Source organism: Bos taurus, chromosome 26 (assembly GCF_002263795.3).
Source record: "Bos taurus isolate L1 Dominette 01449 registration number 42190680 breed Hereford chromosome 26, ARS-UCD2.0, whole genome shotgun sequence".
Classification (NCBI taxonomy): Eukaryota; Metazoa; Chordata; class Mammalia; order Artiodactyla; family Bovidae; genus Bos; species Bos taurus.
In genome coordinates this window covers 27,808,101-27,834,893 of record NC_037353.1, presented here as the reverse complement: position 1 = coordinate 27,834,893, position 26,793 = coordinate 27,808,101, and the positions used below count along the sequence as shown (strand labels likewise).

Here is a 26,793-nt window from a genome sequence, read left to right as displayed (position 1 = left end):
ATAACCTTTTAATATGAAAAACAAATCCTAACTCTTGAATAAATAATTATTTAGGTCTTCTTAAAAAAACAATATTCTCAGTCTGCATTGTTGTTTGGGTGGCTTTCCTAATTGGCAGCCAGTGGTGATATTCAGCATGGAAAGTGTTTGTGTCCAGATGAGTGCGTGAAATGTAATTTGTCTGGTATGGGCTTTAACTGGCAAATGTTAGAAATTGACCTTTTCAACAGAAATTTACTTGGAAGTCCTAAGTGAAGCTCTGCTTTAAGCTAAATTTGTCACTAAGACATGATTAAATTCTCTTAAATGTAGATCAATTACACATATTATTAATGGGAATTGAAATCTCTCTAAATGGTAACCATAAATTTAAAGGGGAGGGGAAGAATGTGAAGCCTAAGGTGCCTCATTCACCAGCTGGATAATCTTATGCTATCATGAAACTCTGTTTGCGACAAAGAAAGTTGTTTATTCCACAGTAGGCTGTGGCTAGACTTCAGAGTCTTGTATAAGGAGGTGGAATGTTAGATTTTCACATCACTGGAATCCAGGAACTGGAATCCAGGAACATCTCACAGCACATGGCCAGAAGGCCATACAGGTGTTTAGAATGAGAGAAAGAAGGAAGAAAGGAAGATAAAAAATGAGGGGACTAAGATCCCACAAGCCTTATGACTTGGCAAAAAAGAAAAAAAAAAAAAAAGATGTAGAAAAAACACCCTGGTGGTTACACAGCAGGGAGAGGGAGCAGGAATCAGCTGAGAGATTCGGACTGACACATGAACCCTACTGTATGTAAAATAGATACCTAATAAGGACCTATCTACTGTAGAACAAGGAGCTCTTCTCAATACTCTATATTGACCTATAAATATAGAAAAAGAATCTAGAAAAGAGTGGATATGTGTATCTGTATAACTGGTTCACTTTGCTGTACAGTAGAAACTAACACAGCATTTTAAATCAACTATACTCCAGATTTTTTTTTTTAAGAGTAATTTCACTGGAAAAAAGAGTGATGGAGGAAGGAGTCAAGTTTTGATCCTTTCCTAGATGATAATTTACTATAGAATTAAGGAGAGGAAGAAACAATATAGAAACGTGATCTGAGAAATGACTGACGTTCTCAGCAGGGAAAATAACAATGTGTTGGCTCAGAACTCCAGCTACTGGTGTATTATGAAGTTTGAGTGATGCTTTCTACCTTGATTAGAGATGCTAACCTCTGAAAACAGTGAACAAACCAGTTTCTTCCAGCTGTGACGCTGTATAAGGGGTCAACTTACCTGTGTAAGGTCAGAAACATTGTAATTTTCTTTACTCTGGTGAGTCAGAGAAGCTTAAGTCAAAGATATGAGTAGTGCTGGCAACAGGAATGCATATCAGCTCCTATGCCCATTTAATCTTTGAACATGACATGGCATCTGCAAGATGAAAGAGACATGAAAACTCGAAGGGAAAAGGAAAAAAAATGTGAAGGTGTTATTAACATTGCTAATAATATATTCTAAACTTGTGAACATCACCTCTCATTCAGAGGTACTCTTAAGATTTATAATGTGCTTATGGAGATCAGACACATATCTCAGATTGTCGGCAAGTGGCTCTTCTAAAATCAAATCAGATCGAAAGACATCTGCTTACTCTGAAATGTCAATGACTTTCTACAAATGGCAAGGGGAGCTGGCTGGGTGCATAGCTCCCAAGTATGCTTGGGACACCTTATGCCAAATCTCTTGAGTCTTTCAACAATTATTTTTGTAGATCATCTGGCTTTAGTGGACAGAGTGATGTAATTTCTAATGTATATGTGGTGATAATTGTTCAACAGAGAGTCAGAATGAGACTTGACTCTCCGGTGGTTTTTCTGTGTTTTTGTGTTTAAATTTAGTCATTCAACCTCAACAATCATCAAGGAGTCATTTAGTACAGAGCTTAGTACTGGCTGTAATCTCTAGACAATATAATTTGATATTTATCCTATTCTTACTAAAATTCTTTAGGAAAACCCTCTGTCAGGAAGACCACTGCTTTTTTTGTTTATTGTTTGTTTTGCTACCCATCCCCCCATTTAGATTTTGTGTATGTATGTAATCTCAGGGTGAAAAGCAAAGGATCTGCAACTAGGAATTCTGGTCTAGAGAATCTAGAGCAGGGTCAGCAAGCTTTGGCCAAAATCTACCTGCCATGTGTTTTCATGAATTAAAATTTATTGGAAAATGGCCACACCCATCTGTTTACATCTTGTCTATGACTGCTTTTCAGCTACAACCACAGAGTTGAATAATTCCAAGAGAGACCCTTTATTTAGTGCTTCAAATTTATTGCTTCATATTTGGTGTCTGGCTACTTACAGAAAGAAAAAAAAAAGTTGTCAGACCCTGACTGAGATTGTATTCCCAACAGTTTCCCCAGGTTGGTAACAGCAGGTTGAGTTACAAGCCATTCTCCAGGCATCTTGTTAAAGATGAGAGTTATGCACAGACATCCCAGGTACAACCACAATACAATTTCACAGTAAATTCCGAGGCAGAGAATTTAGGCATTTATTGCCTTCATTGCCCATCTGAAAGAGATAGTAACTTAGATTTCACTTTAGATGAACTTGCCCTCAGTGATCCCAGAGGAGATGGACCAATTCATATTCATTTATGTGTTCAGTGAATGCCTAGGGCCTGTGGCATACAATTATGTTCAGTACATGTTGGTTGAATGAATACAGGCATATCAAAGGGCCATAATCATTCTAATCCACTGTGGATTAATAGGATACCAGGTGAGAAATCTGTTCCTAGAATAGTGAGCTAGTAGAGCAGCAGCAAAGTTTCATCTTCTCAGCTCTTGACGTTAAGCCTATTGATCTTTAAGTAACTCAACTGTTCTTTTTTTTTTTTTTTTTCCATCGTAAGTACACCTTGGGATAGATAATAGGCCTGAGTTTTGTTATGTGGGATTTGAAGAAGGCATTGTTAGTATAAATCATGTTACTGGAACACATGACTAGAGATGTTAATGAATTTCGTTTTCTGGCCTTTAAAAAATAATGTGATGCCAGCTCTTCTCTCTGAAAAGGTTAAAGACCAGGGGCAGGGTTTAGTCAACTTAGACTCTATTTATCACCCTTGAAACTTTTGTTTCTAAGAGGGACCAGACGAATAGATATTTATTAAACAGTTACAGTATCCCAAAGTCATAATAGTTCTTTTAATCTTCATCACAATCCTAAGCAGTAGTTAACTATTGTTCTTCTTTTGTAGAGAGAGAAACCCAAACCTAGAGAAGATGGAAAAATTACCTGTAGTCACCTTGTGAATGAGGGTCTAGCTGTCTTCTCCCAAGCCCTAGTTCTTTCCACTGGACCATTGCAGCCTGTCCTTTTCAAAGGAGTTTATTTTGCTTTTAGAAAGTGAGACTACTGCTTAGTACTGAAGGTAGTAGCTGATTCTGGCACAAAAAGAATTTCTAATATTTTTTCCACTTTCTTCTACGTTTTTGTTTGTTAACCTACTCTTTGTTCATTTCGTATAGTTTCAAACACTCGAGACTTTTTCTCAAAATAGGTCATTCCACTTCTAGGAAGCTTAGTAAGCTGTAGATTCCTGGACACTTCTAGGACCTATTGGATTATTAGCTCTGGGGTAGAGACCCAGGAATCTAAATGTTTAACAGTCTCCTTTCCTTACGCATACATCATAAATATCAAGCAGACTATCCTAGAGAGTTTGTTCTTTAATGCCTTCAAAGACATGACATAAGATTTTGGAACTCCTCAACTTAGAAATATTTTTCCTAATTATATTTTTAGGATTTGTGTTCTTCTTTTTTTTTTTAAATACAAAAAAGATTTTGTTCTAGTCCTTTAGTTCCAAGGCTAGTCTCCGGCTCATAATATTTTTAACAACAGTATTGCTGAAATGCAATAACTCTTTTTATGACTCACTGTCAGGAAGAACAAAGCACGCTTGTATAACAAGTGAAATGGAGTCCTTGTACACAAAGACTTCATTTTGCACTATCATTGGAGTCTGATCAATATCTGTCCTGGGTTCCAAATAAGGGCAGGGACTACATTTTGCATTCCATCCACCTTAGCTACCAAGTGCCTGGTGCTGTCATTATCAATCTTGTCAGAACTAACCTCTCACATGAAATTGTGTTATATTTGTTTTGCTGTCTAGCAAAGTACTATAAATTTAGCTGCCAGAAAGGCATGTGCTCACAGTTGTGTAGATCAAAAGCTCAGGTGAATCCTGCTGGTGTGCTGCTCAGGGTTTCACAAGGCTGAAATCAAAATCTCTACTGGCTGGACTTCCAGCTGGAGGCTGGCTGGACTTCCAGCTGGAGGCTTGGGGGAAGCATTCTCTCCCATGCTTCTGAGGCTGTAGGTCTGAGGTCATTGGCTGTGACTTTTTCTTTGCTGGCTGTCATCTGGTCCTGTTCTCTGCTCCTGGAGACCACCCACATCAGCTCTCACATGGCCTCTCCATCTTCAGCCCAACAATGTCACCTAGAGTCAAGCTTCCTCATGCTCACTCTCCAACTTACTCTTCTGTTTATTTATTTGTCTTTAAGAATGCATGATATTGGGCCTGCCCAGATAATTTGGGATAATCTCCCCATTTAACCAATCAATACTCTCAATTATAAATACAAAGTCCTTTTTGTCATGTAATATAACATATCCACTAGGAAGAGGACATCTTTGGAGGGGGAGGCAATATTCTGCCAACCACACTCACCTACACACATCATTAAAAATAAATAAGAATACATTTCTTAACTGTAATGTAGGGATAAAAGAGTATAATGATGCAGTTTCAGTTCAGTTCAGTCACTCAGTCATGTCTGACTCTTTGCGACCCCATGAACTGCAACATGCCAGGCCTCCCTGTCTACACCAACTCCCGGAGTTTACTCAAACTCGTGTCCATTGAGTCAGTGATGCCATCCAATTATCTCATCCTCTGTTGTCCCCTCCTCCTCCTACCCTCAACCTTTCCCAGAATCAGGGTCTTTTCAAATGAGTCAGTTCTTTGCATCAGGTGGCCAAAATATTGAAGTTTCAGCTTCAGCATCAGTCAGGACTAATTTCCTTTAGTATGGACTGGTTGGATCTCCTTGCTGTCCAAGGGACTCTCAAGAGTCTTCTCCAACACCGCAGTTCAAAAGCATCAATTCTTCAGCACTCAGCTTTCTTTGTAGTCCAGCTCTCACATCCATACATGACTACTGGAAAAACCATAGCTTTGACTAGATGGACCTTTTTTGGCAAAGTAATGTCTCTGGTTTTTAATATACTGTCTAGGTTGGTCATAACTTTTCTTTCAAGGAGCAAGTGTCCTTTAATTTCATGGCTGCAGTCACCATTTTCAGTGATTTTGGAGCCCCCAAAATAAAGTCTGTCACTGTTTCCACTGTTTAAAAGTATTTTAATATTTCAGTGTTTAGACAGTACACTATTAGAAGTAAAATTGTCAGAAAGAAGAGCTACAGTGAAGACAGAAACAAGTGATTAGGTTTGGAAGCCTAAGTTCCCTGAGTAGCGTGGTCATCAGTTATGTAATTTTTAGAAATGGTGAAGCTCTCAGTTTAAAAAAAAAATGGAATATAATCTTCCCCCTAGTTACACTGGAGCCAGATTTTATAAAATGTAGTATATTTTAATAATTGGAAAATTATGTTTATATATAAAATGAAGTTTGCTGTTAGAGATATTTTTCTAGCTATGTAAAGAGAACCTAGTGGGACATTTCAAAACTATATGTGATGACACCTAGCATCGCCAGGTCCCCATCCTCAATCATTATGACAATGTTAGAACATCTGACACTTTTACAGAGGATCTCCTAGAGGAGAGTGGCACCCCAGCTGAAAAGCACTGGGAGAGTGAGAAGGGGATTTTTTCAGCTCAGAAGTATTGATTGGTTGTATCTGGATTTTTAAAAGAAGCCCTTTCTGTTCTTGGGCTGTTCACAAACTTTAGTAACTCCCCAAAACAAATTCTCTAGGTCTTATATGACCTGGCCATGACTACCATAGGGCCGTGTGTAGGTAAGGGGTACGGGTTGAGGGAGACCTGAAATCTTCAGTTCGCTCTTGGATGAGAGTGTTGAGGAGATAATCTAAGACAGAGGTTGTGAGTATGGACTTTGATGCCAGGACTGACACTTGAAACTGGGTCCTGCCTGTGAAGAAGTTGTGTGAGTGTGGCCACATTCTCATGTCTTTTGGAGCCCTTTTTTCCCCCCCTGTCTATACAGTACAGAAGTCTGTCTGTACGAATTTCTTGCCAGGGGTTGTAGAAGAAGCCTTTGCTTTTTTCAGTCATGGCCCTCCCATTGCACCTTTTCTCTGCTCTACTGTTTCAGAGCAAGGTTCTGTACATGGCAGTTGCTCCATCTTTGGTGGGCAATGCTTGTTGAATCTGCATAGTTGCCATGCACATTGGTTTCCCAGATTATGCTCCTCCAGAATCTGCAAATTCCCAGGTTCTTCTCCAGAATTCTAATCAGGCTGGTCCCAGAAGTCCATCATGATACGTATATCAAACTGTTACTTTATTTTCCACTGTTCACAAAAATTTTGCTGAGGACTGTGACTCTCTCTTGAATAGAGTTCCACCTCTTCAAGAGTAGATTAATGCTTGATTTTGCTCCTAAAGCCCATGAAACAGCCCAATTTTGTTCCTTGAATTTTAGAAAAGATTGGTTCTTACTAATAATTGGTATAAAAAGCAAGCTGTGGCAAAAAGAAAAGTTTTTTCTCAGGATCTTCAAACACATTTTACAGCAAACAAGGGTTGAAATGCCTTTGGGAATATGAAAATAGTAACTGAGTCTCATTAGTCTCATCACTGTCAGAAATATTTGGTACATGGCTAATTACTTAAGGCCTGATGTTAGACACTGTATAAAGGAAACTGCCTCTATCCAAGGAAAGCTCCTTCTAGAAAAAAAAAAAAAAAAAAAACCTCTTAAAGATATGAAAACATCACATCTTCAGTACATGCATGCTAAGTTGGTTCAGTCATGTCCTATTCTTTGCGACCCTATGGGCTGTAGCCCTCCAGGCTTCTCTGCCTGTGGGATTCTCCAGGCTAGAATACTGGAGTGGGTTGTCTTGCACTACTCCAGGGGATATTCCCAACCCAGGGATGGGAACCTGCATCTCCTGTGTCTCCTGCACTGCAGGCAGATTCTTTACCACTAGTGTCACCTGGGAAGTCCTACATCTTAAGGTACCGGGATGGAAAATGATCAGGTAGGTGTTCACGGTGGTGGTATTTGCAAGAGACACAAGACGTTGCATGGTAATATGGGAGGGAAGTTTAGCTCCCAGTTAACTACATAAACGATGCTGAGCATTGAATGACTTAAGCAAGGAGTCCTGGAGACTCCTTTCCTAAGGCAAACTCTGAACAGGATTTTGGGTGATCACTCTTCATTTTGAGAAAATTTGGTTCATACACCCTGATGTGAAAACGCCAGGGCACCCTGCCTGTCATTTCTCTGTCACCCCTCAGGTAGCTGTGCCGCACAATCTGCACTCCTGACCATTTTTCATCTGGGAAGCAGCCAAAGAGCATGTTCTCTTGGCCCTTGCCCTGGCATCAGTCTCCAGCTATGTGCTTTCATCTCACTTCCTGTAAAAATTCATCTGGAGATCCTGTGCGTCACCTAAGGTTAGGTGTCAGGGGACCGGCATACTGATTCATATTTTGAATCACAATCGTTGCTATATAGCAGACTTTGTAATCTGGTAGATCCCTTGGATGCATAGTGATGGATGAGCTTCTGGTGATTTAAAAAAAAAAAAGTCCATAACTCTCAAACTGTAGCTCAAGTTGAAGTGAGCGATAATCATAAAGCATAACTAATACACTGCTGAATTATTCATTTTGATTATACAAACTGCACCCTCAATGTCAAAGAAGTCATACTCCTTCTAGGGTCTCTGTAAGCAGAATGTCTCAGGAACTGTCTGGTCCTAAGAAAAAAGGGACTGTCAAGTATTGAATCAGGCCTGTGCTAAGAGTGTGAGTTGAAGAAATTATTATATAAATTATACCTAGAAAAAATTATGCATAATGAATATGAAATTATTATGAAATGTTCATAGAAATAGTCATAGGTTTTGGTACAATTGATAACTTTCTGGTAGCCTGCAGGTATTCCTCACTGAAAAATCAAGCCCAGGAGTGACTCCTGGCCTGAGTCCCTCGTCTGGGCCGTATTTCTCATTTACTTGGACTCTGCTTTTTCACTTCTTGTATTTTCTAGTTTATTCTCCATACAGTAGCCAAAATGATCCTTATAAAATGTAGTCAACTTCAGACTTGGCTTTGACCACACCTTTCCTATGCCTTATGGTCTCACCTGGAGAAAATCTAAACTTCTTACCATGTACTTTAAGGAAGACCTTACATGATCTAGGTCCTGTGTATTTCTCTGTATTCATCCCCCTCTAAGCTAAGAGCACACAAGTTTCTTGTGGTTTCTTGAATACACCTTAAGGCCTCTGCATTTGTAGCTTCCTCTGCTTCCAGTGCATGCTTGCATCATCTACTCATCGAGGTCTCCCAAAGCCATCCAATCTATGTAGCCACCACACTGTCACTGTATACAGCAGGACCCTCTTTTGTTTTCATCTGAGTATTTATGTAAACAGGAAAATATAAACACTTTTATTGAAGGGGTTGATTATCTCATGCTAAAATGCAGCCTCCTTGAGAATAGGATCCTTGCTTGGTTTATTGAATATTTTTTGCCTCATGTCCAGAACTGGACAACTCACTCCAGTATTCTTGCCTGGAGAACTTCATGGACAGAGGAGCCTGGCAAGCTACAGTCCATGGGGTCGCAAAGAGTCGGACACAACTGAGCAAGTAACACACCTGTCCAGAACTGTATCTGTAATATATTATCCTCAGTTTACCTAGTTGTTGAGTGACAAGCTCGGTGGTACACACACTTTTTATAGAAGTGGTGTGCATACATTTTTCCTTGCATGCACTATTCCCACTTTAGTGATCTAGAGGCATTGCTTTCTTTGGTTAGTAGGTGACTAAGGCTTCACTGATCTGATTCTTTCCCCTCTCTTAGGATTCAAAATGGAAACCATCCCAGAATGCTGACAGCCTTAAATTTTAAGAGAAAGAAACCATGTCAGGCACCATGTTGATGGTTATTCTGGGGTCCAGACAGGGTTTTCTGTGATTATGCAAATCTTTTTACTCTCATATGCGGTGAGCTCCTTGTATATTAGTAAATATTTATAAAGCTCTCTATATTGACTGCTCCCCAATCAGGTTGATTAGTGTTTCTTCTCAGCAACCTTGTGAGGTCAATCACCATTATTATTGAACAGCCCAGAGAGGTTGGGCAACTTGCCCAAGGTCACTCAGCAGGTCATTGGCAAAGCCTCATAGGCAACTTCAGAGCCCATTACTGTGACAAGTCCTGGCATTGATTCCTCCAGGAAGGGTGACCCCTAATCACTTTTCTTGTAAGGTAGGCATATAAACACTAAATGTTCTGAAGTGAGAGAAATGTGAAGGCCTTGAGTTGAAGGAGTTATTGGTGCAATTAGAAACTGGAGCCAGATATTGAAAATTGAAAATGCTGCTTAATGGAGGTGAATTGGAGGACATATTATTTTTGAGAGAATGAGAGAAATGTAGTTTGAAAAATAGGACTGTGAAAAGCAGAGTTGTATGTAGAAAATCAATTTGGGTGGCTTTGGGAGATGAAAAATAGTAAGTTATAGGGCAAAACCTTTCAGAAGAGTCTGGGTCAGGGTATTGGAAATAAGTTCTGTTCAGAAATAAGTTTAGTTCTCTAAAATAATGTGTCACCAACTCACCTCCATCAAGCAGAGTTTCGTGATGTTCTGTGAGGGTGAAATCTGGTTTTCAAATACATAGTATTTCAGCCCTTGAAGCCCAGCAGGTGCCACTTGTAATCAACTTGCTCTACTGTATCTCCTGCAGGAATATGTATCAAGGAACATGATCTCAGTTTTAAGAAATCATGCTGCATCTCACGTTCCATTGTTATTTTGGTGTTCTTCCCTTCCTTTAGGATTTAAGATAAGTAGTTCTTGAATAAATGGAGCTACATACTAAAAAAAAATAAATGTAGTTCTAAATTGGTGGACTAACCATTTGTTGTTGTTCAGTCGCTCAGTCACGTCCAACTCTTTGTGACCCCATGGACTGTAGCATGCCAGGCTTTCCTGTCCTTCACCATCTCCTGGAGCTTGCTCAAACTTATGTCCATTGAGTCACTGATGCCATCCAACCATCTCTTCCTCTGTCGTCCTCTTCTCCTCCTGCCCTCAATCTTTCCCAGCATCAGGGTTTTCGCATCAGGTGGCCAAAGTATTGGAGCTTTAGTTTCAGCATCAGTCCTTCCAGTGAATATTCTGGGTTGATTTCCTTTAGGATAGACTGGTTGGATCTTCTTGTAGTCCAAGGGACTCTCAAGAGGTCTTTTCCAACACCACAATTCGATTTGAAAGCATCTATTCTTCAATGCTCAGCCTTCTTTATGATCCAACTCCCACATCTGTGCATGACTACTGGGAAAACTATAGCTTTGAGTATATGGACCTTTATCAACTAAATGATGTCTCTGCTTTTTAATATGCTGTCCAGCCATAAATCAGACATCCAGAACTTGGACCTGACCCTATGCCCTTGCACTTGCTTTTTCCTCTGCTTGTAACAGTCTTTCTCAACATGTGTACCTTCCCACATATATCATTCAGATTTATCCTCAAATGTCTTATTAGTAAGGCCTTCTCTGACTACAGGGCTTCCCTAGTAGCTCAGTTGGTAAAAAATTCACCAGCAATTCCAGAGACCCTGGTTCGATTCCTGGGTCAGGAAAATCCCCTCGAGAAGGGATAGGCTAGCCACTCCAGTATTCTTGGGCTTCTCTTGTGGCTCAGCTGGTAAAGAACCCACCTGCAATGCAGGAGACCTGGGTTCGATCTCTGGATTGGGAAGATCCCCTGGAGAAGGGAAAGGCTACTCACTCCAGTATTCTTGCTTGGAGGATCCATGGACAGACCATGGGTTTGCAAAGAGTTGGACACGACTGAGCGACTAATACTTATATGTTTCTAATGTGTCTCTTTCTGCTAGAGTGTAAGCAAAGGAACAGCAATGTTGTATTTGTTTTTTGTTTTTCTGTTTTATTGCCAGTGTCAAAAACAAGGCCTGGAACCTAGGAGACACAGTACAAATAATTGTTGAATTAATGAATGGGCCATTATACTATATCAGTGCACTCTAATATGTAGATTAACTACACGTTGTGTGTGATTATGAAGAATCAGAGTCTTGGACTTCTGGTGAGCATTTTTTAGCACCTATTACTAAGTATTCTGGTGCTACCAATGCCACAATAAGTTTCAAGCCAAGAAACACCTGGGTGTTTTAATTTATATTGTGATCATCTTGACATATTTAATAATGCAATGAAGGGACCGTGGTAAGATTGTGGGTAGGATTGCCAGTTTTTCCTGGATTTTTGAATAAAATTGGCAAAGCTGAGGGAAGTAGGACCTGACAGTTTTCCTGGATATTTATGGACAAGTGTCAGTGTGGCCTGGAGTCATGGTGTAGGTTAGAGCTCCAGTTGGCTGGACCATCAGATTTTCTGAGCAGAGTATTGCCTGTGAGTGGATTCGATATCACTGCATGAAGACTGGCAGGGATAAAGATCAATGACTAAAGTGTTTCTGGGCTTTCCTTTCAAATTTCATTCCACGAGGGATTCTGAAATGTATTCTCAGTAAGCACTATATACATTTGTGATTTTTAATATCCTCTTTGACTGTCATCCCTCATCCTGGTCCCTTTCCTGAATGTAACCACTATTTTCAGTTTGATATGATTCCAAAGTGTGGTTACACATAGTTTTGTATATATCTAGGGTTCTGATTTAGTTTATTTTGTAATTATTTTTATTATTATTTTAAATTTTTATGTTTTATTTGTTTTTAGTTTTGGAGGAGAATTAACTTTTATATGTAGAATTGTGTTTCTTACAGTATTAATTCTAGGATGATTAAGCTTTATAATTATTTTTCTCTAATGAGATAATGGTACTTTTGCATATTTTATAGCCTGAAATTCTGAAAAATGCCTTAGCACATGAATCAGAAAACCTGTGTTCTCTTCATGACTTGGTCTCAACTGAATTCTTGGCTTACTTTACACTGAGTCTTAGCTTCTTTATCTGCAGAATCATAAGGTCAGACCTATTCAATTGTGTAGAAACCGTACTTTATTGATTTCTGGAGGTTGTGTGAAAGTGTTAAAGGGTTACTAAAAGAGGCAAACCAGGGTATCTGGGTATGGGCTAGAGTGGACAACAGGGGGTTCAATGAATTTAACTCCTATGTGTCTACTGTACAATTTGAAATATGTTTTAAATACCCCACTACTTTAATAAAAAATAAGAATAAAAACCACTAAACAGATCAAATTACCTCTAAGATTTTATTGAAGATCTATTTTAGAATCTTTAGCTTCCTTCACATTAGTAGATGGAGATCCCCCATAAATAGTGATTATTTAAGAAACTATACGGTGTAATGAGGGCTTCCCAGGTGGCTCAGATGGTAAAGAATCTACCTGCAATGCAGGAGAATCAGGTTAGATCCCTGGGTCAGGAAGATCCCATGGGGAAGGCAATGGCAACCCACTCCAGTATTCTTGCCTGGAGAATACCATGGACAGAGGAATCTGGCAGGCTATAGTCCATGGGGTCACAAAGAGTCAGACACAACTGAATGACTAAAACGTTCACTTCACTTTTCATGCAGTAATGAACAAATCATGTTTTCTCTCCAGGCTCAATCATTTCGTCTTTAAAGAAGCTAAATAGAAAGTAGACAACATGTAAAAGGCAAAGAGGGTATACCCTCCTCTTGAAACTCCAGCCCCTGGTTGTCTCCTGTGATTTGGGGATGGTGTTTTTCTCTAAGCCTTACTCCAGGCTTCACTATGGATGTCAAGTTCCTCAAAACCACTCCTGCTACAGAAATCCTTGAATTTTGCAGTCATGACTAGAGATCAGTGGTTCAGTCCTCTCCAATTACATGTGGGGAAATAATTTACTCATTTCCAATTCACTTAATTTTTAGTCATCATGTGAGGTTGAGGCTCCTACCATGTATAGAAAAAAAAAATACTCATAAAATACCCTTATATCATGACTCCCAGAGAACAACTTCCATAATTTAGGATAATTAATCATTTAAATATCAGGGAATCAAATAAATCCTGTTATCACCACTAAATGACTAGTTGCTTAGCTTCCAGAATACATTTTTTTTCATAGTTTTCACTGTATGTTCTGATTGAAGGACTAGGAGGACTGATTTACATTGGCTTCATTTGATAAATATTTTACTTATTTTTGCCTATTTCCAGGCAAGATAATCACAGTGCTCCTTTAGTCAACCAGCATACCATGTGAGAGTGAAGTGAAGCACTCTGCCAGAAATAGCAAATGCTGATGAGCAGTTTCAGGTTAAATTCATTTTCTGATAAGGATTCTAAAGCAAGGAATATACATGTGGATGTCCTTTCATGTCTGGTACCGTTCAGTCTTCACAAGCAAAGGCACAAGCTGCAGTAGTCCCTAGAGCCATCAATGCCTTTAGAGTCTTGGTTTATTAGATGCTTGGGCTCAGGGTCCTTATTCAAATAGAAAATTGACTTTAGAATGATAATTGGCAAATGTCATAAACAGTAGTGGTTCCTCACTGGGGAAGAAGGTGATCTACATTCTGGGAGCTCTCCTAGAAAATGCTGTTGTTTTCCAGACAAACTATTCCATCTTCCTATAACGAGCTGCTGCTGCTAAGTCACTTCAGTCGTGTCCGACTCTGCAACCCCATAGACGGCAGCCCACCAGCCTCCCCCGGTCTCTGGGATTCTCCAGGCAAGAACACTGGAGTGGGTTGCCATTTCCTTCTCCAATGCATGAAAGTGAAAAGTGAAAGTGAAGTCGCTCAGTCATGTCCGACTCTTCGCGACCCCATGGACTGCAGCCCACCAGGCTCCTCTGTCTATGGGATTTTCCCGGCAAGAGTACTGGAGTGGGTTGCCATTACCCTCTCCGCCTATAATGAGCATAAAGCTTAAATGGACAAGCCACATTATGTCTGTATGAAGCTGGCTTTGGAGACTAAATGCCCAAGTGTGAATCCAGTCCCTGCTCATCATTGCTGTGTGGTATTGGCAAGTTGCTCTTCCTCTTTAAGTCTCAATCTCTACATCTGTAAAATGTAGATCGTCCCAGTTCTTAACTCATAGGGTGTTATGAGGATTAAATGAGCTAATCCTTACAAAGTGCTTGTCAGCCCAGGGTGTGGGATGTTTTAAGCATTTGGTGAATGTCCACTATTATTATTCATAAAATATTTGGCACAGCCAGTTATGAGTGTAGCGTATTGCAGCTTGTGGGGATGTGACCTCAGCGTGGTCATGGAAGCTTTGCATTGGATCAGAAATGCCTGGGGATTAGGGTCATGTCAAAAGAGAGAACGCTTTAAAAAGCTAAGCAGACTTCCCTTTTCCTAAATTTGTCTGTATCCTTGTAACTGATAAATGCATATTATGTTTTGCATTGCTCTATTTGTATATAATATTTAGTACATTAATGCATAATACATTTTACATACACATTTGTATGTGTGCTTCCTAAGTCAGCCCCTAATTTCTCTTATATTTCTGCCTCAGCATTAATCCTGTCTGACTCAAACCCAGCAGGGAATCCTGAAATTTTCTTGCTCCCTCATCCTCCAAAAAGAAATGCATAAAAAGAGAATAATGTGAAATTTCTTGAATGATAGCTTCTGGTAATAGAGGAAAAGGTCTCAGGGTGTTCAATCAGCAACATTGTTTGAGCATCTTTTGAACACCATGGAGAAGCTACAATGGTGGAGGGAGAGACAGAGAGTAAGCATTAATACAGCTTGTTGTCCAGCTGCTGGCCATCAGATGAGAGGGGAGCAGACCTAGATGAGGGTAATGTATGGCAAATATGGAACATAACAGGAGAGGATTCAAGTGAGTTATGTGGAATATAAAGGAGAGTCATCCCATTCAGCAGAGGGCTGTGAGAAGGCTCAATAAAGGAAGGGAGAAAGTATATGAGTGAATTTTGATGGGGGAAAAAAGGGTGAAAGAGAAATGTAAACCAGCCCTGCCTTCAGAGAAGGTAGTCTATTAGCACTGAACACTTTGAGCATTGACAATTTTAGGACAGCATAGACAGGTATGGGATGTTGTAGAAGAAACAGCAAAGGCTGCCAGTCAGCTGGCGTTGTCAGGAGAGGCATCCAGGGAAAGGAAAAGATGATAAGGAGTGTGTGTCCTCTGCCCGCCCCACTGCTGTCTCTTGTGCAGTGCGTATTATATTTGCAAAGACAGAGAGGGATAAGTGAGGCTGCCTCTATGAGAAGGAGTGAGTAGTAGTTTCTCCTGGACTATTGCAACAAGATCTAGCCAGTGCAAAGATGGCAATGTTCTGCCCCAGGGATGGAAGGAGAGCTGAAGTGGAGGGTACAGATAAGAGACAGTGAGGCTAGACAATCCTCTGTGTGTTTGTCAGAAGGAACTCGTGGACATCACCTTGTTAAGAAAATTACTCTTCCCTGTACCTATGCCCCAAAAAGCTGAACAGAAAACATCTGACTAAGTTAATTTGCACTCCCTTTTTTAAGCAAAATACTCTAGGTATTAGTACCAGTTTTGGTTATTTTTATACTCACTCAAAATGAACTGGGAGATATTTCAGAGGTAAGGGTAACTCCTTTCTTTAATGTTAAGTATCATAGATCTTTACTTACTGCAGAACTGTATGTGGGTGGCAATGTCTTCTATTCTATATCACCACTTTCCCACAGAGCAATATGCATGCAGTTATAATCAGATATATTCCAGTTTCTTAGCTATCCTGTGTGACTAGAAACATCAAGAATACAGTGCAATGCAGGGAACTATATTCAATATCCTGTGATAAACTGTAATGGAAAAGAGTGTGTGTGTGTAATTGAATCAGTTTTTTTATACAGCAGAAATTAACACAACATTGTAAATTAACTATACTTTAATAAAATAAAAGAATGCAGTGTGATGATACAAGGAAGGGAAGAATGATGACAAAGAAAGACCAAGAAGATGAGAGGGGACTTTCACAGCTTATCGTTTAACGACACATAAGTACTGTCCCTTCCATTAAAAAAATAAACACTTCTTTTCTATTAAAAATTAAATGACATTCCAAATACTGTGTCATATGGCAAAGTGGAAAGTATCTGTATAGTACATTGACATGCCTCCCTCAATTCTGCTGTTTAACCCCCTTTCCTCTGATTCTGCAGGTTAATCTGAAAAGCTCAGGGAATCCAAGAAAACAGAGGGAAGCTTGTTCAGCTCTGGATGCACCATAATGTCTCAGCAGCACTTTTAAATTATATGTTTAGGCTGACAGGCAAATGTATTTCAGGACAGAATCCTTAGAAAGCAGGAGACAATTTCCTTCAGCTCCACGTCATCGTTTGATGTAGATTGCCTATTATATTCTCGAGGTATTATGAAAAATGGTTTGGGAGATATTTTCTTGACAGTGGGTAGACTAATGGAATCTGGTGACTGTATTTAAAATGTGCAGGGGTTTGTTATAACATGGTAATAGAAATATCAATTGCACTGACAGGTTAAAAAAACCTGTCAATGAATGATAATGAAGTTATTTAAATGTCGACTCACTCGCAAACATTTTCCAAACCCTAAATTATTCTCACTGCTGTAACCTCATGCATCCTAAGTTCTACAGGAACAGTCTGGGATGTAGCCAGTAGACCCTTGCCTCTGGAAGCTATTTTTATGCCACCAAATTCACCAGGGACAGTGGAGGTGTCTGCTCTTAATGATTTTAGGAAAGAAAACACAGAAGCCGCAGACACTTGATTTAGAGTTAAACACTGTTCCTCTTTCAGGATATCTCATTTGAGCTGATTTGAGTGATGCCTTGATATTTCTTGTCCCCGGACTTCTCTCTACAGCTTCAGTCTTCATTTTGTGACTTTGGCATTATGGCATGGTGTGTCTGGGAGAGAGTATATTCCGTCTCTGGGGCCTGGAAGTGGAGAAGGAGGTTGTCAAGTTATGTGGATACTTTCTAAAAGCCTTTTTCAAGAAGAAGCCTAGCTTATCCTCAATTCAAAGAGGGTGTCCATCAGGCTTAATGCATTCATTCACCCTCTGTCTGTAGAAGGCACCTGCTGTGTACCAGAATTGTGCTGAGGACTGGGGACTTGGACATGAACAGAGATGTGTGCTTTCCTATGGTGCTTCCAGTGGCCAGGTTATAAATGCCAGGCAGAGGTTGCTCCATTAAACAATAGAGGAGCATAGAGCATGCTGACCACCCTAGTCCCACTTCAGCCTGCAGAGCTCATTGTATCTGCTCATAGCAAGGACTTCAGTGGTTCTTGCCTGAATAGCTGAGCTTCTTAATTTTGACTTCGTGGAAATCCAGTGGGCCACATGAAAAGAGCAAACATCTGTGAAGTCAGTCACTCAGCCAGAATAATCAGGTTCCCCAAGTGCGTAGGGCGCTCTTCTGAGAGCTCGGAAGACAGCAGTCCACAAGACATCTTTCCTACCCTCATGGAGCTTGTATTCTGGTGGGAGAATTTTATTTTTACAATAAAAAATAAGTAAAAATCTTTCAGATGTGGGTAAATACTATGAAGAAAAAATAAAAGAGGCTAAGGAGGAGCAGTGTCCTAGGAGAGGGGTCACTGAAAGCAGTAAGGGGCCATCTGTCAGGGTATCTAGATAAAGAGCTCTGCAAGTACAAGAATAACAAGGCAGGAGTGGGCAGGAATCAGGGGCGAGGGGAAAAGGAGAGGTACTAGGAATGGAAATCTCAGGATTATACTGCAGTCCTATTAGATACAGAGTCAATATTATTTGTCTATAGCAAGTCTGGAGTTTGTATGGAGACAGGACACTGACTGGTGACCCAGCTTGTGAGCTCGTAAGTCCCCTTCTGTTTGACTTCAAGTCATTGCTCTTGCCATTCAGCTGTGACATCTTGGTAATCTTCACGAGCCATCATCACATCATTAAAAGGTTGACCCATTCACCTTGTCTGTATTTCTAGCCTCCCCAGGAGCCTAAGTGGGCCACATCAAGGCACACTTTCTTTGTGCAGCATTGTGAGAGTTTCTGGTTAGACTTCTCTTAATATGGCTTCTGGCAGGTCCTCTGGATTTTTACTAAGTATGAAGAGAATCCAGGCTTGGGCCTACCCCATGGGGAACTTCTAATAATTTCAGTTCATATTCCTTTTGTAGAATTAGGTTTTGTGCATACATTTCCTTTTTCCTCTTGTAGCTTTTGAGAGAGGAAATGCAGCATGAGGTTAAAGATACAGCCCTTAGTGAGTGCTCCACTTCCAAGTTCTGTGGCTTTAGTTAAGTAGGTTGGTTATACATGTGGGCCCTCCTTATCGGTAACATGTGACTAATACCAGTGTCCCTCTCATGGGATTCTGAAGGAGCCGAAGAGCTTAGATCACATTGTAAGCACCCAATAAATGTACATTTATAATATCTGTTAGGATTCTTAAATGTAATAGTCTATTCAGCAGTAGAATCCTGACACAGTTGTTATAGAAGCAGAGTACAGAATCTTTTATCAAGTGCTTACCTTACCTCTCTGATCCAAGTTCCGCACAAAACTACTAACATTTATGCCTCAAAATATGATAGGCTAAATGTGGTTACATTTTAAAATCGTAATAGCTTCATGAGATAGTCTTATCTTCTAAGCAAACTAACTCTAACTCATTTTCAGTGATTGAGATTTTCCTTGAGGATTCACATGATGGGTTTTAGTGAATGTTGGCCAAAGAATACTAAAAATCATCAAGAAAAAGAATGAGTGGTAAAAGGAGTAACAAAAGCTATAATTTGTAGATGGTTTATTACATATCAGCCATTGTGCTCAGCACTTTTTATGGACTAATTTAGTTTACAGATGATTCTGTGCTTATTTATATCCAATTTGATGATACTATAAGATTATAGTAGAGGAAATCCAATCATACATTTTATTTCTGCCACTCCTTGTGGAAACTAGCTGTGCCCGGTGTTCATCCCTTGGAGACTCTGTCATCTCAAAGAGATCATAAGTTCTTGGAAAGCAGGGGCCATGCCTTGAATGTGGTTTCTCCACCCCTCAGAGAAGCTCTTCTCAGGTCTATGCATATAGTAAATACTTAAATAGAGACATGCTTTCAAATGTTCTAAAAGTCACTATTTAAGATGCATTTGTCGAAAAGGGTAAAGATTAAGGATCAAACACAAGAGCCTGCAGTCCTTGATTTAATCATTTGCTATTTATTTTCCTGATACTCTTATTTTTTAAGCTTTCTGTATCTTCTAGCACAGTATAGGTGTTGACAGAAGCTATGTTTTTAATCTGTAATAAGCCAACTTATAAACACAACTGGAAAAAATGTTTGCTTTGGAATGTTTTAAAAAATGGTACAATTGGAGGATTCAAGGCTGCTTATGTTGCATCTTAAATATGTCTGTGTATGGTACCTATTTTTAAGATTGCTTCCTTTTTGCCTTCACAGCAACAGTCACTTTATAGTTAGCATAACTGACATTTCTCTTGGCAAATTTGATTTGTTTTAAATATTTTTATTGTTCTCCTTTTCTTATGAAACCAAGAGCCATAATCTTTGTTTGGCTTTTTTTTTTTTTTTTTGGGTCTTTCATATTGTTTCGCAAAGTATATTGTTCAGAAGACTAATCTCATTAGATATCTCTCACGAATGGATCCTGTAATCAAATATGTTTTGAATATGCTTCATGAAATATGCATGTAAGAGGTTTGCAGTGTATAATAGACCAATAAAATTTATGTATGTATATAAGAATAATAAAAATTCTAAGTTCTGAAGTTAAGAAACATTAAATTTTGCCTAATCAAGTGTTTCCTAACATTTTTTTGATCTCGGATGATACTCCTCTCCCCTGTATTTAGAGATGACACTTAAAATATTTAACAGCTAGTGCACTGGCTCCACAGCCAGCCTGCTGCTCAACTGTCTGTCTCTTCTCTGTTCTTTCCTAGCCCACATCCCTAGGAGACTGAATTTCCCACATTTGACTGTGCGGGCATGACTGGAAGCATCTGTTGGCTGTGAAGGGGAGTTTGGGTTTGCAGATGGACCCTAGGAATTGCCTTCCAGGGTGCAGTCCCTCCTCCAAGGTCACTGTCTCCTCCGCTGGGGCTCAGGCTGACTGTCATAGGAAGTGGCATTCAGAACAGGTGCTGGAGCAAGTGTCTTGGGTCACACAGTGACACTCTGCTATTTCAGCCCTCAATCTTTCGGTTGCTGGGACTGAAAGGAGATCTGGGCATTTTCCAAGGAGAGGCCCTGGTGATGAGGCTGGTAGAAGTAGCTACTCAGAGAATGTGGTGCAGTAAACTATTTGCCAAGTGGTTCGCAATCGTCAAGCGTCTTCACTCCTGTATCACTGTACCAGTGTATCCCAGCTGGTTGGTTGTTTTACCCATGAAACTTGTCAACACTCTATGTAATTCTGGTTCTGCGGGACAGCCACAGACAATTGCTTGTCTGTGACATTTGGGGTATATGGAAATACATCAGTTATTTTCTATTAGTTACTATAATACCACAATATTTAAACATTTAATTTTGCTTGAATTGACAATTAACAAATTTTGATTCACTTTTTGAGCTTTGAAAAATCAAGGGGCAAAAATGGCACAAAAAGTCATGGCAGATACCTGAACTTTCTGGGCTACTGATGTTACAATAAGAGATAAGTTCCTAGTTACATTGTAAGTTATCTGAAAAGGAAGTCGTTCATGTAAATCTGAATTAGTCACTCCATTATCATCTTTCACACTTGGATTTCAGTTAAGTGTGCGCGTGCGCACACGTGCACACACACACACACACACACACACACACACACACACACACACGAGTTTTCCCTTGTAGTTGTAGTTTGTGTTTTGAATGTAAAAATATTCTTTGAGTAGCTCGGAGTTTGAGTTGATAGAAATTATGGGAAACTATTTTTCATGCTTTTATAAACTGATCCCTGCTTCTCCTTTCTTTTATCGCACTAGAAAAACATAAACTGTTCTCGCATCCCCAACACAGTTCTATTAATTTCTGCCTACACAAAATTTATAAATGTGGAAGTATTTGTACATTTAATCCTCTTCTCATCACCCCTCCATAGGTTTTGCATCTATGTTTTTTGTTCTTGAACTTGTATCATTAAGAATACAAATAGAAAAAGTTATCCAATAAAAGGAGCTAGAGAAAGACTATTGAAATTTTGGAGACAAGCGAGTCGCAGTAAGAAGAGAAAGTTGACTCAGTATAACCACGGTGAGAGTGGGAAAGACTGGTCAAACACCAGGATTAGACTGAGTAAGGAAAGAAGCCTCAGATATTTCTTAGAAAGTAACAGGAATTTTCATGTCCAGATAAGTCTGATGAGAAAAAAAATATATGGAAGGAGAATTTAAAGAAGTTTGTCGTGGTTAATAGATAAGCTCTTCTGCAAAGAGATTAGGAATATTCTTCAAATATTCTTGGTTATTAAGCAAGCATTTGTTCGATTGAGCTGAAGCCCAGACTGGTCCTGAGGAAATCTAGTTATATATTTGGATTACATGAGGTGACTTCTATTTTTGGATGCTCTGACTACAGATGACCCCTGAGCAACACAAATTTGAACTCTATGTGTATCCACTTATACACATTTTTTTAGTAGTAAATACTGTAGATTCTACAATGTGTGTTTGGTTGAATCCTTGGATGCAGAACCACGGATGTGGAGAAACTGTGTATATAGAAGGCCAGTGATAAGTTGTATGCTGATTTTTGACTACAGGAATTGTTGGCACCCCTAACCCCCTTATTATTCAATTATCAACTCTACATCCCTTTTCTAAAACCCTACCCATTTTCCATTTTCAAGATCCAAAGTCCTTCTAAGAAACTTTTCATAATACTCCAATCTTCAGTGATTTGGAGTGTAATCTAAATTCTATAAAGTGTTGTCCAAATTTACTTACTTATAATTTATGTATATAATATGTATTATAGTCTAATATCATCTAAAATTTTTATCTATCTTATATAAATATTTTTTGGTAAAGAGCTCCCTGTATCTCCAGCTGTAGTAAATTCTTAATTCTTTAATTCCTAGCTAATATGTTTTATAGCTTTCTAGCTCTGGTGCCTGATCCTGAGTAGGCTCTTAATGTATGACATTGAGGTTGATAACAGACAACTCTTCTATTTCATCTTTATGGTGTATGGAAATATGAAACTTCTATCATATAAATAAGTTTAAATAATTGCATTTTTGTGATTTTTCTGACTAAACCAACTTTATTTTCCGAGTCTTGTTAATTTTCATCTCTTTTGTTACATATAACACATTACCACTTTATTTTTCTGCCTTTTAAAGCTATTGGATTCTTGAAAGTAGGGGCTGTATCCTGGAACATAGCACAGAGTCTGTTCGTTTTAGAGGCTCTACAAATGTGAATGGATGAACTGCATTTTCCTTGGGAATCTCCTATATGTGTAAAGAAGCTGACAGATTTTATAGTTGTTCCCTTTAAATTAAAAAAAAAAAAAAAGCTGTGGTATAATGTAACACAGAGCTTAGAGTCAAAATACCTAGAGTCAAATTCTAACTGACTTTGAAAAGATCATTCATGTTCTCTCAACCACTTTCTTCAAATACACATAATATTTCCTACTGAACTTGGTTGCAAGGATGATCTAATAAGATGTACAATTCTGAAATATATAATAGACTTATATAGAGAAGGTAATTAAGGCCTGTTTATTCAGTCTAAATTAATAAGTCATTGACCAATGTCAAGAAAAGATGAGAGAATCTCCAAAAATGACCAGAGTCAGTGCCAAGAAGTAATATCCTCCCAACTCCAGGTGGCTTAACACTGGAAAAGGCCACTGATTAGAACTGTGAAATCTCACTTACTATTAAGACATCTTCTTATTCTTAAATAATAAGAAAAGACTGAATGACCTTTGGAGGGACTAGCCCACCATATATCCTATGACTCATAAAAGAAAACACAATTTGTAGATAAATCAGGAGAACCTACTTTTCCACTGTGCCAAAGATAAAGCAGAAGTTTGGAAATGTCAGATCTAAGTAAAAGGTCTTTATTTCTTAGTCTGGTTTCAAGGGATACCCTCATTCTTAATCTTTGAAAATTAAACACATTCTCTACGCAATGCACGAATCTTAAGGAGCAGTGAGAGATGGAGTTTTAATTTTTACCAATTCAATTTAAATGCAAATGTTAACCACTCACATGATGCTACTGTGTACATAATTAAGCATCATTATATACTACATGAATCATTTAGAAACCTCTGGAGAGCCATTCTACTAGGTAAAACATGCATTACATTGACAAGCAGGCAAATGATGTATACTTCTGTCCTCATTAATGCTTCTTTTGAATTATAGGTCAACCGATTATGGGACAACCTATGAGAAGCTGAATGATAAAGTTGGGTTGAAAACGATTTTAAGCTATCTCTACGTGTGTCCTACCAACAAGCGTAAGGTAAGAAGTGTGTATTCAGCATGCTGTTTATTCATGATGTGACTTCTGTCTTGGCTGGCTCATCTCTCTGAACCACCTAAAAATCCATTACAGTTGAGCTTCAAGAGATATAAAGATGAGTTGATGGATGTTAAGGTGGTAAAATGTCTGACACATCATAATTTTCAGATCAGCAGCTGTGAATGTAGGAGAGAGAGAGGCAGGCATATCATTATCATTTCCAAAAGGCAGCTATAGGGAATGTCCTGTTGTCTGGATGCTCCAGACTCTTACAAGAGCTCTGACCAGTTAGTGGCAGGAATCAGAATAAAGCTTGACAAAACAAAAGAAAAGATAGGATTTTCATGGAACGTCCACCTCTATTCCCTTGACATGGAATAAATAGATTGACTAGAATTGAAGTGAATGCATTGTCCTAAGCAGGTTGGAAGTTTCCTTTCTAAAGTTTATTCAGATTACATACAAATGTCAGGTTGGAGGCAATGCGGGAAGAAACCCTGAAGATCATCATCATATATGACATATTAATTTTACAGATGAGGAAACTAGAGTTCAAAGAAAGGAAATCACTTGCCTCCATCACAGAGTTATAGGCACAGTTGGGACAAGAATCCAGCTTTCTTGCTTGGCGATCATCCTGTTTCCACTGCATTATACTGCTGTCATGATGAGAGGTTATTTATTCTTCAGTGAAAGTGTTATTGCTCAATCATGTCCAGCTCTTAGCAACCTCACGGACTCTCCTCTGTCTAGGCTCCTCTGTCCTAGGAATTCTCCAGGCAAAGATTACAGGAGTAGGTAGCCATTCTCTTCTCCAGGGGATCTTCCTGACCTAGAGTCTCCTGCTTTGCAGGCAGATTCTTTACCATCTGATGCACCAGGGAGCTGTCATGAAGATAGGGTTTATTTATTCTTCAGAGAGGGATGTTATATTCTTAGGAAGAAAATAATATTTGCTTTTAAATGAGAAAAACCTATTTGTTTTAGGAGGAAAGTGGTGTTACATTCATTGTCTGGTTTAAAAAATTTGCACTATATGATTCTGACATATAATTTCTAAGTATTATATAAGTTATATGAACAGATAAGAATATCTATCAGGAAATTTACAAAGGTTGTTCATTTGTCCCAAGCCAAATTCTCTTATGTTGGTAGCCCTGATACCTATGTTCTCATTTCAGATCTGTCAATAGGTACTATCATTGACTTTGAGTAGGTAGGTACTACATTTTGTCATCTGGCCCGTGGAAGGTAGATTAGTACATCTCTAAATAGTCATCCTCAACTCTAGCTGTAGACGCAGAGCAGTGGGCATGGTAGGGTGTGCAAACCTCTGCCCTACCCCTGTTGCTCTGGCTTAGGGCTCAGGGAACTGTATCTTGTGCAATTCCTCAGGTGCTTCTGATATATATCTGGGTTTAAGAACCACCTAGATAGGGTGTAATGTTTCTTCTGGCTCTAAACATTTCAAGTTTTTCAGTTGGAGCAGCATAATTTCTCATTGTGCATAGACTCTGAAGTCAGATGGCTTGAGTAAAAACCCAACTAAGCCAATTAACAAGTATATAACTAAGGCGATTTCCTTAATCTCTCCTAGCACAGTGTCATCAAATTGAAAATAAGGATAATTATAGTACCTACCTCAGGAGGAAAGTTTTAAGGACTACATTAACTAAGGCACTTCAAGTGTTTAGCACAGAATAGCTAAGGCCTTATCATGTTTTCTCTTTGCTTTATTCTCCTTTGCTCATCTTTAGTCTCCTCCTCCATCAAATAATTACTGGAAATAATAGTAGTGACCGTCCTCTATAAATATCAGTGTTTAGTAGACTTTCTACAATGATAGAAATGTTCCTCTAAGCTGTCCAGTGCTATAGACACTAAGCACTTGGGGCTATTACTTAAATTATGGCTAGTGTGCCTGTGGAGCCAGATTTTACATTTAATTTCATTTTAGTTAGTTTGAATGTAAATAGGCACGTGTTGCTCTTGGCCACAGTATTGGGCAGCACAGTTAAATAATGTCAGCCTCACAAATTTCGAGATTTACCCTGAATGTTCCTATCTTGCCCTTCCTGGCTGATGACTGGTCCAGCATCAACAATCACATCTAAACCATTTTGATCTGTTATATACGGTCCTAAATTGAGGAGCTGAACTTATATCCCTTATTTTTTATAATGAGATTTAGCTCTGTTTGTTGGCTTTGAATAGATTCTTGTAATCTCTATTGATTTTTCCTCTAGTTCACATTTTTAGTAAATTTTATTTAACAATCAACCAATTGTAGGCACCATAACACATAGAAAGAAATAAGCCAGCTCTCCACCTTCAAAGATCCTATAATCTAGTAGTAAATGCAGTGTGAGTTTTTTTGTAACTAAGAAGTCTCTGACTCTGCTTCCACCTAGCAGGTGTCTTTGGGTGAGTCGTTTACATTTGTAAAGTGATATAGTCAAAATAAAGGAATTTACATCTAGAAGAGACCTTAGAATTGTTCTGATCTAGGGATAGTCTCTGTTTTATTAATGCCATTAGAAAGAAATATGGTTTTTAAAAGTCACGTGTCAAATATTGAATGTCAGCATAGGCTTTTCTGTAGCAGCAGAGTATGTGGTAGTTACCTGAAAGCTACAAGATGGTTAGCAAGAACAGGACTTGAAGAATGAGATCTAAAGTCCAAACGTAGCTCCTAAAACTAGAAGGAAAGCTTAGAAGTAATACAGAAAGGAGTTATTTCTCCACTGCTCTCCAGTAGCATATTGGGCCCTTACCGACCTAGGGAGTTCCTCTTTCAGAATCCTATCATTTTGCCTTTTCATACTGTTCATGGGGTTCTCAAAGCAAGAATACTGAAGTGGTTTGCCATTCCCTTCTCCAGTGGACCACATTGTGTCAGACCTCTCCACCATGCCTGCCCGTCTTGGGTGACCCCACACGGCATGGCTTAGTTTCATTGAGTTAGACAAGGCTGTGGCCCTAGTGTGATTAGATTGACTAGTTTTCTGTGAGTATGGTTTCAGTGTGTCTGCTCTCTGAGGCCCTTTTGTAACACCTACCATCTTACTTGGGTTTATCTTACCTTG

General features: G+C 39.1%; 1 protein-coding gene across 5 annotated transcripts in view; it reads left to right on the top strand.

Moving 5' to 3' along the window:
• SORCS1 (sortilin related VPS10 domain containing receptor 1) overlaps positions 1-26,793 on the top strand; it is a 576,630-nt gene that overhangs the window by 294,951 nt on the left and 254,886 nt on the right. For all 5 annotated transcript variants that reach the window (XM_059881921.1, XM_024985735.2, NM_001191207.2 and 2 more), the window contains 1 exon segment: positions 23,608-23,707. In XM_059881921.1, the coding sequence (XP_059737904.1) occupies positions 23,608-23,707 (100 nt within the window).